The sequence below is a fragment of the Dichotomopilus funicola genome (genome assembly GCF_033296635.1).
Source record: "Dichotomopilus funicola strain CBS 141.50 unplaced genomic scaffold C8A04scaffold_1, whole genome shotgun sequence".
Classification (NCBI taxonomy): Eukaryota; Fungi; Ascomycota; class Sordariomycetes; order Sordariales; family Chaetomiaceae; genus Dichotomopilus; species Dichotomopilus funicola.
The window spans coordinates 455,357-473,106 of NW_026944022.1; the positions used below are offsets into that span (position 1 = coordinate 455,357).

At 54.1% G+C, this 17,750-nt stretch overlaps 4 protein-coding genes across 4 annotated transcripts; 2 read left to right on the top strand and 2 right to left on the bottom strand.

Moving 5' to 3' along the window:
• Positions 1-3,244: 3,244 nt before the first annotated feature.
• Positions 3,245-4,915, top strand: C8A04DRAFT_33596 (Spermidine/spermine synthase; the record flags this gene model as incomplete). The annotated part of the gene is made up of 5 exons (XM_062782518.1): positions 3,245-3,275; positions 3,614-3,649; positions 3,710-4,002; positions 4,079-4,319; positions 4,638-4,915. 5 exons carry the CDS (start codon positions 3,245-3,247, stop codon positions 4,913-4,915), a joined length of 879 nt encoding a protein of 292 aa, XP_062641440.1.
• A 463-nt stretch (positions 4,916-5,378) lies between these two features.
• C8A04DRAFT_8581 (nitrilase) lies at positions 5,379-6,422 on the bottom strand (the record flags this gene model as incomplete). Its single annotated transcript, XM_062785168.1, has 1 exon — positions 5,379-6,422. One exon carries the CDS (start codon positions 6,420-6,422, stop codon positions 5,379-5,381), a length of 1,044 nt encoding a protein of 347 aa, XP_062641441.1.
• Positions 6,423-8,188: 1,766 nt separating this feature from the next.
• Positions 8,189-9,271, top strand: C8A04DRAFT_23864 (uncharacterized protein; the record flags this gene model as incomplete). Its single annotated transcript, XM_062778849.1, has 1 exon — positions 8,189-9,271. One exon carries the CDS (start codon positions 8,189-8,191, stop codon positions 9,269-9,271), a length of 1,083 nt encoding a protein of 360 aa, XP_062641442.1.
• Positions 9,272-11,514: 2,243 nt separating this feature from the next.
• On the bottom strand, positions 11,515-13,905 carry C8A04DRAFT_33598 (Up-regulated during septation-domain-containing protein; the record flags this gene model as incomplete). Its single annotated transcript, XM_062782519.1, has 4 exons — positions 11,515-12,387; positions 12,455-13,323; positions 13,392-13,692; positions 13,792-13,905. The coding sequence occupies 4 exons, from the start codon at positions 13,903-13,905 to the stop codon at positions 11,515-11,517; spliced, it is 2,157 nt and encodes a 718-aa protein (XP_062641443.1).
• Positions 13,906-17,750: the final 3,845 nt, after the last annotated feature.

Consider the following 17,750-nt stretch of genomic DNA (forward strand, 5'->3'; position numbering starts at 1 on the left):
AAAGAAGGCTCCGAGAGTTATGTCAAAACCGCAGCTGCCTCGCCCTTCCAAAACGTCGAATTTTAGACGCCGAGAAGAGCTTCAACACCGTTGAGTTAAAAGTTGTCGCAACCGAGGAGCGTGCAAAGCCCGGTTGTTGAGGAAAAAACCGAATCGAAACGCCTCAGCACAAGGGGTTGTCGTGTGTAAGCCCCAATCTCACTCCTTTAGATAGGCGGTGGTCGAGACTGAGCGAATGTCGCCGTAATCAAGTCGGTCGGTTGCCGAGGTGGGTGGTCAGGTGCAACAAACAGAGACGGCGAGCCGATTTTTGAACAGCGGAGGTCCTGGTTGAGAAAATGCACGAAGTGACGGGGCTTCGACGGCGGCGGCGAGGTACAAAAAGGGCGAGTCGGGCCCTTCGCATCAGACGGCGGAAATAAGTCGACAGATCAAAAAGAATCCTCTGCTTCGCTCGATATGCATGAAACGGTGGCTCGGGGGCGCAGAAGCAGCAGTCACGAACGGGGCTCTCCGTCTTAATGAGTTATTCGCCTGCCTCGCTGCATGGTGCAGGGAGGGCAGCCCGAACCCAGACCCGCCAGGCATGGCTTTCTCGGGCCTGCTTGCCCGGGCTTGGTGTGGGGCTGGACTCCCTGCTTCTGCATTTCGCCTGCCGCTTCCCAGCTCCCACCTCGGTGCGCGTTCTCCCGTCCTGGCGACGAGGAAACGCGACGATCGACCACCGAGAGCAACTCAATCGCAGCTTCCAAGGTTTCGTTATAGAGAGAGGCGCCCCGACGACCTGTCACCACACGGAACTGATACTTGACACCACAATCACAATACCGAATCGACACCCCCCTCGGGCCGTCATTCGTCTTCCATGGGCCGGCCGACTTTTAACTTCGTGATCGGGGGCTCCCGCACGCGCGGATCCGCAACGGCGGTCGATCGCAACCGGATTAGCTCCAGTTTCACCTGAGATGGGCCCCATCAGAAGCCGTCGATGTTTTTCTTCCTTCGCTTCGCAGCACACCCCTGAACATTTGGTTCTGCCGATTGTGGGTTGGCGCCATTCCGCGACATTTGAGATCCGGAGAGCCCCTGATGAACCACGAGGCGAGATGTTGGAACTTGGTCCCAACCAATACCTCGAGCCACGCTCTTCTTCTCCGAACTCTTCCCAATTGTTTTGTCACCAACCGCCTTCCTCGGCGCGTCCTTCGGAAATCGATCGACTTACGAGGCCCGCAAGTAACTAGCCCTCCCAGTTTTTTTTTCAGTCCTGTGAAAACACTGTAAGATAGACCATCGCCCCATGAAACAAATTCCCCGGTTCTGCCTGCCTGCCCCTATTCTGACGGCAGACCCTGTTTGGAACCCCTTGAGAAAGCACCAAAAAGGTGTGCTTTTGGAGCTCCTGCAGCTTCGCTAGGCCGATAAGAGAGAGAATGGAGTATCCGAGGGTGTCAAGCCAATGGCATACCTTGCGTGAGGGTCGCGGAATGCGGCTGGTGGGAAGCACAGACGCAGCCTTGAACCGGCTCCCATGCGCCCCATGCATCGACATTCCGTTCTGAGCCTGGGGGTTTGAGGTGCGAGCTGATTTCCCTTTCAATCCCACCTTTCGAAATGCCGGTCATGATTGGTGCCTTGCCACGCGGCTTTCTTTTTCCCCCGAAGGGGCCGGCGAGGCCGGTCAGGAGAAATGCAACATTGCAACCCGGCTTCTCCTTTGACTCCACGTAATATTGAGCCGAAAGACAAAAAAAGCTGTATCCGTAGAACGTTGCTTTCGCCCACGCATCAATTTCCATCCTGATGGCCTTTTCTAGTTTGCATTGGCATGGCGCCCCCTTATTTATCATGCTCGACCGATGGGCGGTGCCGATCCATTCGGCGGGCTGAAAAGAATGACAACATCTCAAAAGAGCCTTAGGCTGAGGCGTCTAGCGCGTATCTTGGGGAATCAAAAGGTCAAAAACAGAGCCCATTGGAAATAGTTAACGAGGGCCGCCAAATAGGGGATGACGACGATATCCAGCTCTTGTGCTTTTTAACTAGTTATGCGACGGAAATCGACACAACTCCCTGCGAGGAGGTCTTCCCCTCGAACTGCCACGTGGGGTATAACGTTAACTTAAACAAGTTAACGAGGTGCCATCAGCAACACTCTGCACAACTCAGGGGAACAGCCACCGGCACTGCACTTCGATACGAGGGTATGTACGGATACATTCTCTTTCAATCCCATGTGCCGGCGGCCAAGTTGGTTTAAAGACCTTCAATATCTCCATACAGAATCCTCCAGTCCAATCGCAAAACCTACCTACTATGTAGCAACCTCAATGTTTTCCTTCCCCAGCTCGCAAGCCCGCCCCGTCCACGGCCGGACCCGGCATCTTCGACATCAGGGGAAAGGTTGCAACGCGCAAGAATAGAAACGAGGTCCGTTCGCAACCATCCGTGCGGTTGTCCTATCATCAAATGCTTCACACATTTGACAGCAGAAGCACGGCACCGTCGAAAACGCATTGCGGGCCGAATTTGTCTCCTCAACTAACGCCATTGCTGCCCGTTGCCTGTTGTGATATTTATCATCGCCATCGGCGCCGGTGGCTCGCCACGCCCGCCCATTCGCGGTCAAAAGCCAGCCGGGTGGTCGCCAAGAGATGTATCCACTCGATCCCGAGGCCGTGCCGTGTCAAAACACTTTTCGGGGACGAAAACAACTGGGACCGCAGTACCTCCGTAAGAACTTTGATCGGCGACTTCCTCGTGATGGGATTGCGCCGGAAGTTACATCTTAAGTCTCTACCTTTGCAAGGGGCCATACCCGTGTAGTCCGAAAGAAGAGTCGTGCTGTCCCCGACAAGCCGTCACATGAGTCCAAAAACACCGTCTCGTCACAACGGGATGATGGTTTTCGAGAAGCACACGCCCGCCTCTGGCTCTCCACATTTTGGGGACCATTGGTCCCAAGTTTTGGGGGATTCGACGTTTTTATTCGCTCATACTGTCAGTCCCGGTGTTGAAGGCGGCCGAAAATTTTCCAAACTGCGCTACCACTGGCAAAGAAAAAAAAAGTGAACTGCTGCAGACTTTCGACCCCGCTTTGATCTCGACTTTCCTCCAAATCGATCTCAAGAGAAAAAAAAAGCTGGCTGCTCTGATTCCCTCGTGGCGTTTACTCTCCAAGTCCCTTCGAACAACGTTCAAATCCCCTACTTTGAACCCCTTTCGTCCCAAACAAATCCTCAAAATGGGTGACATTACACACGCTACCATTCAGGGTATGTTCTTGACTTCCTGAGACCCGTTTGTTGATGCAGCGTTTTTATGACCTCATTGCCCCTCATCACCCCCCTTCGATGTTCAAGTCAAGTCAAGAAGCACAAAATGCCTATTTATGACCCGCGTATAAAAACTCACTCTCACCCAAAATTGGAAAAAGAAAAGGAAAAAAACTTTATTTTTCCCTCATAGCTTGATGCGTACGGGGTGACACCCCTTTGACGCCGCTAAAATATTCTGTCCCCTTTTTCATGCAAACTTGGGAATGCTAGCAGCGCTCCATACATCGATAGCCGTTACGCGAACAACATATACTGACCCAAAATTTCATTTGCAGATGGCTGGTTCCGCGAGATCTCAGAGATGTGGCCCGGTAGGTGCAATCACTAGTCGGTCTTACCCGGGTCATGCCCACATTCCTAACACTTCCCAGGCCAAGCCATGACCCTACGAGTCAAGAAGGTGCTGCATCATGAGAAATCCAAGTACCAGGACGTCCTGATCTTCGAATCCACCGACCACGGCAACGTGCTGGTTCTAGACAATGTGATCCAGTGCACAGAGCGGGACGAGTTCTCGTACCAGGAGATGATCACCCATTTGGCAATGAACTCGCACCCTGACCCCAAGAAGGTCCTCGTCATCGGCGGCGGTGATGGTGGTGTTCTCCGTGAGGTTGTCAAGCACGAGTGTGTCGAGGAGGCTATCCTCTGCGACATTGACGAGGTATGTATGCCCGGTCTAGGGATTTCGAGCTTTGCTACGGCGTCAGTGGCTAGTTGACTGATGGGACACCATCTAGGCTGTCATCCGCCTCTCCAAGAAGTACCTCCCCCACATGTCCTCCGGGTTTAAGCACCCCAAGGTCAAGGTCCACGTCGGCGATGGCTTCAAGTTCCTTGATGACTACAAGAACACCTTCGACGTGATCATCACGGACTCTTCGGACCCCGAGGGCCCGGCTGAGTCGCTCTTCCAGAAGCCGTACTTCCAACTTCTCCACGACGCTCTGCGCGATGGCGGCGTCATTACCACCCAAGGTTGTATGTCTCAATTTACTCGAGAAGGTCGAGACCTGGGAGGAATGCCCTCTTTCTCCGGGCCAGGCAACTCAACATTGCCTGATCCAGCGTTGTATCTCTCAGGAGGCTACCAAGTGGTAGTTCGTCTCGGCTTTCCCTTGCCACGAATTTCCTCCTTGCTCTTTATCCCTTTCTGGGGCACGTATGCCCCGTCGCCTCATCTCATTTTACTTCATGTATTGTTTTCTTTTTCTTCTCCTTGTCACCCACCTACCATCTCATAAACAAAATAATATCCCGTGAGAGATAGACAGCCAACTAACAGCTCGAATTTAACAGCCGAGAACCAATGGCTCCACCTGCCTCTCATCACCAAGCTCAAAAAGGACTGCGGCGAGATCTTCCCCGTGGCTGAGTATGCGTACACGACCATCCCGACCTACCCGTCGGGTCAGATCGGCTTCATGGTCTGTAGCAAGGACGCCAACCGTAACGTGCGCGTCCCCGTCCGCTCGTGGACTAAGGAGGAGGAGCGCAAGCTGTGCCGGTACTACAACGCCGATATCCACAAGGCCAGCTTCGTCCTCCCGACATTCGCTCAACAGGCTTTGGAATAAGCAGCGTTCTGGTAAGGTAGTCCGATTTTGGATGGGTAGTGTTAAGGAAGGACGAAAAAATGTCTTACGGCCATATCCCGCCGCGAGGTGTTGGGAGAAGCCTGGGTATAGGGGGGCTCAGTAATCGCTGCAATAAATGCGATGCGTGCCAAGGTGCACAGGGGATGGAAAATCAAGAGATAGAGACCGGCCAATACCGGTCCGATAGATGGCCATATCCCGGGGAAGAAAACCCCATAGGCGGTTGAGGAGAGGCACAGCCCGGAATAGACCGACCAGCTTCCCCCTTCCAAACAAACCACCGACCACCAAAAGTGGAACGCTCATCTTGTGCGTGTGCAAGCCAACAAATCCTGGGCCTATTTGTGTCCCGGAAATTTCACACCGAGGCCTCGTATACCCATCCGCTCGTACATACACAGTATAAATACGAATATAGCCCCTTCCCCCTAAAGTCCTACAATCAGTCAACCTTAGCCCCCTCACTCACATCAGGGTACACATCAAACCGCCGCTGATCCCGCAGTGGGATCCCCCTCCTCGTCTCCTCGATCTTCTCCCCACTCAGCTCGGCAACCACCACCGACTCGTCCTCACCGGCCTCCGCCAACACCTGCGCCATCGGGTCTACCACCAGACTATGCCCCCACGCATGATAGTTTGCATTGATATCCCTCGCGGGACTGCAGAGCGCCACGTAGAGCTGGTTATCTACCGCCCGCGCCCGCGCTAGCAAAGACCAATGCAGCGGGCCGGTCGTCGTGTTGAAAGCACCCGGATAGATCAGCGCGAAGCAGCCGCGCCGGGCAGCAATGGTGGCGAGCTCGGGGAAACGCACGTCGTAGCAGATGGCGATGGCGACACGGCCGTAAGGTGGAAGGGACACGATAGTGAGCGAGTTGCCCGGGGAAAGTACGTCGGATTCTCGGAAAGTGATTTTGCCCGGGATAGAGATGTCGAAGAGGTGGACCTTGCGGTGGGTGCCAAGAAGGTCTCCGGCGGGAGAGAAGGTGAGCGAGGTGTTGTAGTAGGTTTTTGTCGGTGGTGATGTGGTTGAATCTTCGACAAGCTCAGGGATCGATCCACCAATTAGATAAACGCCGTTGTCGCGCGCCATGGCGGCCAGTGCATGGTAGGATGGTGATTGCTCTCGTGACGGTGGTGACGGCAATAAGGTTTCGGCATAGGAGGGGAAATAGTCGCATCCGTAAGGAGAGTTAAAGCATTCCGGAAGTACGACTATTTTGGCACCCGTTGCTGCGGCTTCGCGTACTTTGTCGGAGGCATGGGAAAGATTGGCTGCCTTGTCGGCCCCCGAGGCAAGTTGTACACAAGCAAGCCTCACGGGCTGGCTCAACACGATAGGGTGAGACGTTGACGACGCCATGGTGCGGAAGCGAGAGGCGATCGTCGGTGGAACTAATAGTTGCTTGAAGGAATGAGGGGTGTGTGGCTGGAAGAACCGTTTCGTGAGGACATTCAATGTCCTCCAGGTTGATGTCCGCATCGCAAACACTCAGCGGGAGGGGTGAAACCGAATCCGTCCCCAGTGGGTTGCGGGTTAAAAGGGCATCGGCGCGGGGTTCTGATAAGTTTAAGTGGGCCCGGCGTCCCGGAGTCCCCGACATAGGCGCCGGTTAACGGCGGAAAGAACAAGCCGGTCTTCCTGGCTCTCTTTCAGGATATTCGTTTTGAAATGAACCGGGACGGCAGGAGCGGTCAATGTTGTAGTCACTGATCCGTACTTCCTGTACCATATCTCCTGTCTCCTCGGGTTTCCCAATGTTGATAGACCTATAACGGCCCACGCACCAAGTACATGTACATACCTGCCCTACCTTTGCGTATGAACTACTTGGCGACTTCTTAAAGTTGCGGCTGCCTCGACAGCTACACTGAATAGAGAAAACTCTGTTTTGAGACTATGAGTTTCACAGCGCTCGCCAACATGAATTGGACTGAAGGCACTCTCTACCGCTACAATCGCGGCCGTCAGCGAAAGATCAACCCAGCCCGCCAACGCCAGAAGGAATATTTCGCACGCGCCCGCGCCAGGGCCGCGGAGCAAAGAGCCGCAGAGGAAAATGGCCCTCCACCAATTTCATATCTTCAGTGTTCCGCATCGCCGTCGTCTCAACGCTCCCATGCCTCCAACAAGTCCGCCACTTCCGCCAGCCGTCGAGTTCACGCTTCTGGTCAGCACGAGGCCGGTATGCCTAAACACCGGTCCAAGCCCACAGAAACCCCTGACGACACGCCGTTGCCTACAATAAGTCGTTTCTTTCAGGAACGATGTACGGGGCAGAACAGCTCCTGCCCCCGCGCTGAATATGACGAGGAAGCTCTAGAAAGAATGAGGCAAAAGTTGCTCGCGAAAGACTAGGGTATCATTCGCGCCCCTTTGCCCATCTCTTCCAAAAGACCACCAAGTGCCAAATCGCAAGATCGAAGTTCCAGCCAAGGCTCTCAAAGGAGCAGGAAAGTGCGGTCACACATTCTCGGACAACACGGACAAATATTGAAGCGCAAGAAACAAAGTGCCCATACTCTTCGCCGTAAGGATATACTCGTCCAGATCGGCAGCCAAGAAAAGCGACCAGGAGCAACCTCAAGTTCCCCTAGATCAAGAGCGTCGCGTTCAATTCGTGGATCTGGGGCAGAGCCCAATCGCCGACACAAATCGCTAGGCTCCAAGAGTATTATTAGTATGTGATCCCTGCCTCACCTGGATATGAGTGTGTTAACAGATTGTCGTTAGGCGAGAAGACGGGCAACCTTCCCCAAACCGACAATGGCTTCCCTCGTTCCGTGCTGCCGATGAGGGAGTCATCGAGTGATCGGAGTGACAGGGGTGAACAACGCTGTTGCATATCTAGTGACGCCGAAGGCCGAATTTTGGCCTCCTATCCTCGACTCTCACACCCGCTCTCGATACGGCCCGTCCCCCATTCGTTCTACCAATTTCATGAAGTTGATTCGGATGTAACCGGGACTGCTATTGCTCGAGTAGGTCAAGCTGTCTCTGCCGTGCCATCATCCCAGAAAGCCGACAACAATACATGGTTTCAGTGGGTAGGCCAGCCAAGCAGCCCCATCAGTAGTCACATCGCTGTTGAGGGCAGCCAGGTCTCGATCGAGCATAACATCAGTCCAGGAGTCAGTGAAATACCGGTGACTAGTTTCGAATCCTTGGCCCCCTTGCTTCCGTCGAATGTCCCAACGACTAGCCGCACGACCCAATCATGTACAAAAGAACCCGCAAGTATCAACACCATGCCCGGCTCCAGCGATACTTCGGAGATCTTAGCTCGGTACGAAGGACTTGTTACTCGGCTTCACCGGCTCGAGAATGTCGGTACAGCCGTGGTTCACCCACCGGGAAAGAGCAATTCTCGAAAAGATAATGAGTTGTGTACGGCTCGCACTAGGAGCGCCGGCCAGAACACACAATCATCGTCGGGGTCCACAGCCCAAGAGGGACATGCCTCGACGGAAGATGGCGCCCAGCACACCATCTCTCCTATGTTACCGGAAGGACTCCCCTCAGCTGGAAGACAAGTTTCCCCAAAGTCAGATGGTCCTGACGCGGACGAGGCGTGGAAACTGTTTATCTTTGGTGATGACAAGAGTGAGGAACTTGAGAGGCAGGTGTTTGAGGAGGCTGAACGCAATACCGTACTGGACGTACAAACCTCAACACTCACGGATCCATTGCAAGGCCGCGAATCCGACGAAGCCAGTAACGTTGCGACTGTGGGCACTGGCTGCACCGGCAACAGCGACGAGATACCAGCTCCCCCAGAGACTTGCTCAGGCTACGAGAGTCCTCGAAGTCTCGAGGTAGAATACCAACCAACTCTGATTCAATTAAATTCACGTTTCCCAACGTCAAACAGTTCGGTCCTCTCACCACACCCAGGCGCCGAGGTGGATACCAAGATGATCGGTCTGATAGAGACGGAGAATTCCGTCGACACTTCTCACGATGCCTTTGAGAGGCACGAGTACTCCGACAGCAGAGATTCAGGGCCAGACACCGCCGCACCTTCGACAACCTCGCTAGCCGTCGAAGTAGGCACCGCGACAGAACAGTTCCGCTTCGCCCAACCTAGACTTTTTGTTGGTAGCCGCTCGACTATACCAAAAGCAACACACCTCACCAGGATTAGACCCGGTATCAGTCTTACTAAAAAGGGAAGGGGTCGGGCGAAAAAACGAGCCAACGATGGTCGGGCAAACATTCGGGCTCTCCCAAACTACAGCAGTGACCCTATTGAAGATTTCGAGGAGTATGGACGGGCTCGTAAGGGAGATAGACCACAAAACTCCCTATTCCCCGCTCTCGAGCTCACTTGATGGTGCTGTTTCTTTTCAAACGGAATCTTAATACTTGTTCAAAGATTTGCGTTGTGGATGGGACGAAGAGTCACAGCTATTTACTGTTATCGTTGAACTTGCTTCCCATCTTAGCTTCATGTACCGTAGCTTCTATCTACCCCTAAGAGGTGTCTTCCAGCTGGTCACAAATGAGATCCAACAAATTGGTAATAATCCAGACGTAGGACTCCTTGTTACTGAGTTGGTGTGATATTTGCTGACCCGTGTTAGACATCTTTAGCTTATCCGCCTCTTGTCATTTCTCCAATGCCTAGACCTACTGCAGGCGACTTCCAAGCTAGTGGATCGACAGCACCCGGACAGTTCAATGATCTTTCACTTCCATGGCTCCTCCCTCGGTTCCAGCCCAGCGGGGGCCATCGTCTGGGGTGCATATCATGTGGAGGTTTTCTGACCACAAAATCACATCACCCATCCCTGATCCCTAAGCTCCGAGGATGCTCATCGAGCATTGCGGTTCAACATGCTATGGAGTTATTCCCGACTTGAGCGTTCCCCCATGTTCCGTGCCGTTAACCATACGGCGTTCTCCGAAAGTCATGTTGAAGAGAAAAAAGAAACCGGTTATGTAAAAATTTCTGCTGCTTAAACCACATAGTTCTCTGTTGAGGAGTTTAGCCCACTTCCCCGACCCCCACCAAAGTACAGGTAAGTTCAAACCTCGATAAAGCTCGAGAATGTTGGAGAGAGATGTGGAGCTGAATATCTGCCGGGAGTAAGTCGATATGTCCCCTAGATCCCGGACGTTGAAGTCGGCTTCTTCCGTCGTCCTACATCCCGTTGAAAGCACAATGTTCCTTGTTACACTCGTGCTTTTTGCAAAACCACACATCCCCGTTTCCTTCGGGCAACCCTTCTTTATTCCCTGAGTCTGGTTGTGGCCGGCTTATCACTGGTAGCCCCGTTCAACGGCATTCAACGGTGGAGGATATCATGGTTCTCCTTGGGGAATCTCGAAATGTTCTTTGGACTTCCTGAGTTTCAAGTGCCGGCGGATCTCTAGGGGTTTTCGAGAAAGAATTTTCGAATTCGGGTTTCGACGAATGCTCGGTTGTTACTAGTCTAAGCATGACTGTTGCATAACTGTATAAACCTCGTTGTTTGTCCCGATTTGTCCTTCGCAGGTACACGTTGTTCGTAAAATGGACCTATCGGACCCGACTACCAATCGGGAGATACGTGGGATCGAGTCAGAGTCGATGTCTTTCAGGTCTCGTTTTCCGTACTCAGAGTCACCTTCTGGCCCATAATCTCTTCCATTTTACACTGCGAAGGGTCGGAACCGGACCTGAGGTCCGAGGGGTGGTGGCAAGGCGTTTCCTGGACCTGGGACCCTGGGCTGGCGGGCTAGTTATGGACGACATTCTCAAGGACAAACTGACAAAGGGAGGGAACGATGTTTGCTACGAGTGAGGGGAAATAAGCATGTGTTAAGAGGTTGATAGCAAAGAGTGGGCTGCGCAAAAGTGTCAAAAGCTCGGCCATCAAGGGTTCCTTGTCATGCTCATCTTCTCATGGAATATTCCGAATAGATCCTGGACATTTGCATGTATTTTCTTATCAATAAGATGTAAGTAAGCTGTAAGCCTATTGAACGTCCGTTTTCACGCCTCATCCCCCTTCTGCTGAGGGTGCACAGGGTGTTAACCCTCCGTTCCCATCCGCCCCACACTCCCTCGCTATCACACCTCCCCTGATAAACTAAGAAAATAAAAATAGAGTAAATAATAACACAAAAATGTTGAATTATTCTCCATCATCCTTATCATCGGTATATCGTTCAACTTTCCTTTGTTTGCGCTCGCCGTGATATCGCAAGGGTTGGTTGGTCTTCGGCCGTGACGACATAAGTATGAATGAGAAATTCGTAAAAAGGTAAACAATAGGAAAGGAAACTACCACCAACTCCAGGGCCCATGGGTATGCTGAACTCCAAGTAAAATACAGAGAATAAGAGGAAAGAATAAGTAGAAAAACAAGCAAGCCGGCCCAAAATAAGTATAGTAATGAAAAAATTAAACATTTGAAAGGAGCGTGTGCCTTTAGAAAAGGAAAGGTCATTAATAATAAACCATAAACGCTGGTCGTGATACAGTAGGAATCGTGAAACGACGCCAGGTAAGCGTCGGGGATGACATGGTCTCGCCAGGCGCGACCATTGGATGTGAGGATAGTCCGTGACATGCCAACCAACGCGGTCCTCAGGGCTTGAAGACAGCATTGGTGAGGAACAGTTCCTCAGCGGCCGGCTCCGTTGAGAGAGTGGCGGTGGTAGAGGACAAGGAAGATAATGACGGCTTTTCTCCCAGTCCCAAAGATGGTAGGGGCTTGTCGACAGGGGCACCACCACTGAGAGCATCGTGACTGATAGTGCGGCAGATCTTCTTCCGTTCAGCGTCCGGCAGCTCCGTACGCGGGTCCTTGCCTTTGGGCGATGCGTCACACCCGTTACCCATGTTCGTGATGGTGTTCTCCACGTCCGCAAGAAGGGCGTACACGTCGTTATCGGCATACACTCGGATGGTCTCAGCTCGGCGCAGAGCCGCGGCTCCCTTTTCTGCTTCTTGGGTGTTGTTGTCCATTGCGGCGGCCTCTTCGGATAGGGGTTGTTCCAGGATCGTCGACGGCACCTGGGCTCGGTGAGGCGACGGCGATGAGGACGGCGGCGGGGCGAAAACAGTCTTGACTGGGCTTCGTGGTGGTGTTGACAGGTTCACGCCGTGGTGAGGACGCGCGACGCCCAGAGCGTACTGTAAGCTCTCGCTGACACCCACGACGCCGCCATTGGCTGAAACACCCAACGTGGCGGCGGCAGCGATATGTTCAAGGAGCTTCTGGCGAACCCGAGTGCGGCGATTCTCAGCCTGCTCGAGCTTGTTGACCCATTCGTCGATGGAGGTGTCAAGCTCCGCAAGCGCTTCCTCCTGCTTGAGGATGGACTCGGGGCTGAACCTGGCCATACGGGGAGATCGAAGATACTGGCAGATGCGCGTATGCAGGTTGCGTCTTCCCGATCGGAGCGACGTGTAGGTGTGGCGAAGATACTCAGTCCGCTCGTCCAGATGGCGAAGCTCCTAAGGACCGGTCAGAGTGAGTGCCCACTATGGATGGTCGATCTGAGAGATCTAAGAGTGTACATACCCGTGAAAGACTGTCAACGTCCTCCCTTCGGAGGACCTCAAAACGGGCCGCCTGTTGAAGCGCCTGTTTCTGCAATGCCAACACGGCCGGTGGGCTAAGCACGTTCACAGCCTCGCTTGCTTTCCACCCCTTGGGCAGCTGTTCAAAGGCTTGCCTCTCAGAACTCTTGCTCCTCTTGGAACCGGTGCGCTTCAAGGTTGGGATGATCTCGGACCGTTTCCTGGGCCGCCCCCTCTCCATGATACTCCCCGATTCCGACTGATGCCTCCGATGGGTGAAGGGAAGATTTCTGAGGGGCGCACCGAGTTCCAGCTGGAACACAGCAGAAGGCCCTGTGACACCTTCCACGGGTGTCGCAGTGGCGGCATGCACCGCGGGCTTTTCCCACGGTACCGGCGATTCCCTTTGGTCGGCCGGCGCGGAAAGGGGGGTTGGTAAAGTCGACGCGGTGGTAGCGGTGGTCACTGTTGCGGCCGACTTTGGGGTGCCTAGTGAGGCAGAGATGGGCGTGAAAGGTGTTTTCGCCCGTGGAGAATCATCGAAGCGTGCCGGCCGAGGTGGAGGCTCAAGGGGGGCGCTCCCGGATCGAAGCCGGTTGAGAGACAACTGGCGTATCAGTCCGGAACCAGTCGGCGTCGAGGTTGGGATGACGAGGGGCGTCAGATTCTTGGGTGACATGGGCGGTCGTGGTGCGTTTGCAAGCCGCTGTAGCTCTTCATTGCTCTTGTGTGCTGGCCGAAGCTCGGGCCGTCCATCCAACGCCCTTGGCTGGCCCAAAGTCACGCTTTCGGTCAACTGATGCGGTTTCCACGAGCTTCCTGGTGCGCTGATGGACCTCTCATGGACAGCCGGTCGCCCTGGGATGGTAGCTAATAATCGTCAGCTAAGGTTAACCAATGCTAGGGGGTGAAGGGGCCGTTGAAGGCTGAGTGCATACGAGAGTCCATGGCCGCTTCTTGCACCGTCGTCATGGGACCAAGCTCCGGGACGCTGATCTTTCGCCTGCGGATGAGATTGTGTTCCTTAATCCGCACCCTTAACCCAGCCACAGTGGGCATCTTGTCAAATTTATCACCGCTGTGCCCCATTGCCAAAGCGTACGCCTGCTCCGGATCGAGTGCTTTTCCCGGCGCCGCGCCCGCGCCCGCCGGTTTGTCCTTTGGGAAAAGCTGGTACTTCCTCTCTGGCTGCTGCATTCTCCAAGCAAAAGGTTTCTCACCCGAGGGTGATGATCTACCCTGATATAGTGTAAACAGTATGTCAGCTCCGGCCAGCGGTTATCGACGGTACGAGTATTGTCTGGTTCAGGTGGGGGGTGCGTTAAAGTGGTTGCATACCAGATCATTGGGATCTTGGGGCGAGACCGCCTTTGCTATATAGTTATTAAGGCCCAGGGCGAGGTCCAGGTCGTCTGGGTCCGTCTCCAGCATGCAGGAAGCGATGTGAGCCATTGGGGCGGGCAGGCGGGGCCAAGTGATGTGTTAGAGGTAGATGGGTTTTCACTGGCCCAAGGGGGTGCGGTGCGGACAAGAGCCGGGAAATGCTTTAAGCTTCCCGCGGGGACGAGCCGGTCGACGGTTTTTGAGGCCACGGCGAGGATATATAACACAAGGGATGCAAGCCCAAACCCGGACAAGTCCTTCCCAGCCGGCCGCTATATGGAGGCACGGTTGACGTGGATCACGAAGGTCGCGAAGCCCCGACCATCAGGGGCAAGGCACAAAGCTGGGTCGCAGAAGGGGGCCATCCCAAGCCATGTGGTCCCATGCAGGCAAGTGCAGCATCGCCGCCAGGAAACCCGTTGCTGGGGGAAAGGGGGGGTGGCGATGGGACCTCGTCTGGCACGTTGGGGTTCGAGCGAGGGCAGCGGTTCTCCCAGAAAAGTAGGGTTCCTCCGGTGCCCGAGGCGGCGACAAGCCAGGGGTTGTTGAGACGGCCCTCTCTTTTTGGGAGGGCACGGCCATCGTCTTGGGGGCGTCCAGTGGAGTTGCTCTCAGCCCATGGAGATGCAGCCTGGATGGGGTTGGTTTGCCGTCAGAAAGAAAGCAATGCTGTGACCGATCCCGAAAGGTGCGAGAAGCCGTCTGCATGGGCAAACGCAATGAAACCGCTAAGACCCTTTCGAGCGCCGTGGCAGACCCTGGCCCGCTATCCCTGTCAGAACAGTACGTACTTGTCAGGGGTCCTTGTCGCAGGGGTTTCCCATCGCATCCACGCCTTGTCCATATCGGGGGGCCGCTATGGACAACGCTGCAACCGACCACCACAATCAGGCCAATGGTGACTCGTTTGGCTAAATCGAGAAAGTGCGGATGCAGTCGAGAGGTCATGAGCAAGAGCATTGACCTAAACGAGACGAGAGGAGCGGGCGCGGCGCCGACATGATGGCCCAAGATTCAATACTATTTTAGATTGCCATGCGGTGAAAACTGATGAAGTGATGATGGGCTTGAAAGAGCTCTCGTTACACAGCCAGGCCGCCCTGAGATCATGACGTCTGGAGATTCGGGAGATCGACCATAGGCTAGGCGCTGAGAATGCTTGCGATCTCATGCTCACTTCTGCCAATTTCTTTCTCTTTTCTGCCCCGCTGTCGAAACAGTCAAAACTTTCAAAAGCAGGCCGTTTGGGGGGCCGCAGATTCTTACACTAGGGTCTTAAGTAGGTAGGTAATCGGTAACATCGCAGTGAGGAGAGCCCAAGAAGCTCTTTGTCAATGACCCCGCGAGCCCCGCAGCCATGAAGAGGCCCGAGAGCGGCAACCCCAATCCTCTCGTCCAGCGGAAACCGGGCCGGCAGCAACCTTCCCTGCCGCCGTGCTAATAATTTCCGAGCGGGCTCTTACTCCTTCAGTACAATACATCGTAGTAGTGTATGCGCCAACACGGTCTTTATGGAAGTTGGCGGAGATCGACTTTCGTCCATGCACACTGGCCTTTGCACGGTCGTCTCGATGAAAAACAGGAGGGGACGGGTCGGAGCCGCTTGAGCTGTCTCGCTGTTCAAGTCTGCATTGACGGCATAGACCGTTGTCCGCTGCTCTGTTTCTGAGAACCCAACCCAGGAAAACGAAGTCGCATGATGGCGGTGGCAAACATGGGGCAGCAGACAGCCTTTTGAGAGTCATAAGACGAGCGTGTTGATTGAAGTTGAGACGCCTGACTCAGATCGGCGTCAAGCGAAGCGTTCGACTTTTCTAGAAGCCTTGCTGAAAAGAACTACCGAGTGTTCATCCCAGACATTTTGCGAATCATGTGGAAGGAACTACCCAACACTCAATGAGGGGCGAGGTCCGGGCACAACTACGCCGGGGGGCACCTGGCTGTGCAGTTTTCTTCAGCCAGCCCGAGTCCTCAGAAGACTTGCTACATCGAACGAAGATGCTTCAGCAAGGACCTACCTCCGCTCATCCTAAACCCTTCAATAACTCCCACCGCCGGCCGGCATACTTACACTCCTGCTAACTCTCATGATTCGAAATTAACACATAGGGCCGTCGACCTTGTTCCCTCAGCCGATCTCGGTTGACAACTGCATGATATTCTTGGAGATAAATTAATTCGTGGGCCAGTGCGCCCGCTAATCCACGCCATGGCGCTTGAATACGACTTCGCTACTTGAGAAACTTGCAAAGAGATGCAATCCTCATGGTGCCCCCGCTTCTCCGGTATCAACGAGGACTGGGAACCCACCATCTACAGGATTCGAGGTAGGGAGGGCAGGCTGTTTGCTGATAGGATCGGATTCTCGTGAAGCTGGACAGGTGCAAGTATGCCGTCCGGCCGCGTCGCTTGGCGTTTCGTCCCATCTCTGAGCGCTCAAGAGCCGGCTGCTGGTCGTCGGAGGAATTGGAAGTTCTCTCGTCAATGCTTGTTCTCCTGTAACTGCAAGGAGATCTGCGCCCTTCACTGGGCCCAGTAACTTGACCTGGACGTTTTGAACGTCAACTCGAGCATCATGCGGTTGCATCGACGAACCTCCTCTGCAGCAAAGAGCTCCCTGTGGCATTTCTCATCACACCGCGTGCTTGCTGCCGTTTCTGTCTCTGAGCATCTGGCCCAAGTGGGAAGATTGAGAGATTGGTTTTCCTAGGTTGGGATGGGTCAAGTTTTCGCTGTTGGCTGCTTCTGGGGACTGGTTGAACACATACCATAGTAAGTACAGCAGGTCAACTTGAGGATATACTTCAGAATCCAGCTAACGTATCAATGGCTCTCTTAATATCGTCGCCGTGGCTCTTTCTGCGAATAACGCTCGTTAGGTCACCCTAACTACCCTCACCACCAAGTCGCGATGGCTGTCACTGTCCTCCCGATGGGGACCTCGCAGTGCGTGATCTCAAGATCGGCTAGGGAGCTACTGCATTGCGGCAAGATATCCACGACTCCCGGACGCGTGAAACATTCGACCAGCCGCAGCAGACAGGAAGCCTGCATGGACACAGGACGATTCTTACGCGATCTACTTGCGAGATTCCAACGAGGGATATACCGTGCCACAGACTCGGAAGGAATCAGACTTCCCGACCACCACGTCGGTGGGTAACGCATGTTGAGAGTCGAGGACATTCGTGGGTGGGGGTGGGGGACCAAGCAAGCTTGAGCCCCTGGCAAGGTCGGGGCGCTGACGTTCTGGAGGTTTTGCCGTTTTCGACATCTCAAGTTAAGCGAGAAGTCAAAAAGCACACCTAGACCACCAGGATGGTCACAAAAACCCCGAAACCGACAGGGATCTGGTTGTGAAGCGTTGCGTTCTGGAGTCAAAGAGCCGGACTGATGCTGACTGTGGACGTAGGACGGTACTCGATGGCTGTTATGGCTTCATGCCTCTCAGTTGCTGGGCTCGAGCCCTAAAACGGTATTACACCTATTATCCGTATTAGGTGGATATCTTGTTAGGAGGGAGTGATGATATTTCATGACCAACCCGTTCATACCTGGGCGAATTCCTTCAACTGTCATCTCTTCACGTTGTGAGGAAACAGATCAGAACCAGGCCCGATATGGCAATGTGGGTGAACAGCTCCCCGCCCTAAAAACGTGGAAACGAAACGATTTCCCTCACAAGCGGATTTTTTTTCCTGATTCCGGGGCAACGGCAAGCTCCCACCTGACAGGGGTCCGAGACAGCTTCGTCCCCCTTATTGAGCTTCTGATTCGTCAATCGCTCAAAGCCCCTGTTGCTCCCCTGTCAAGAACGTCAACGGTCCGAATCTCCTGGGAACACCGGAGCAGTGTCCACTGCATCCCAAGGCTGCCCATACCAAAGCTCCTGGTGAAGGCGTTTTGAAGAAAAG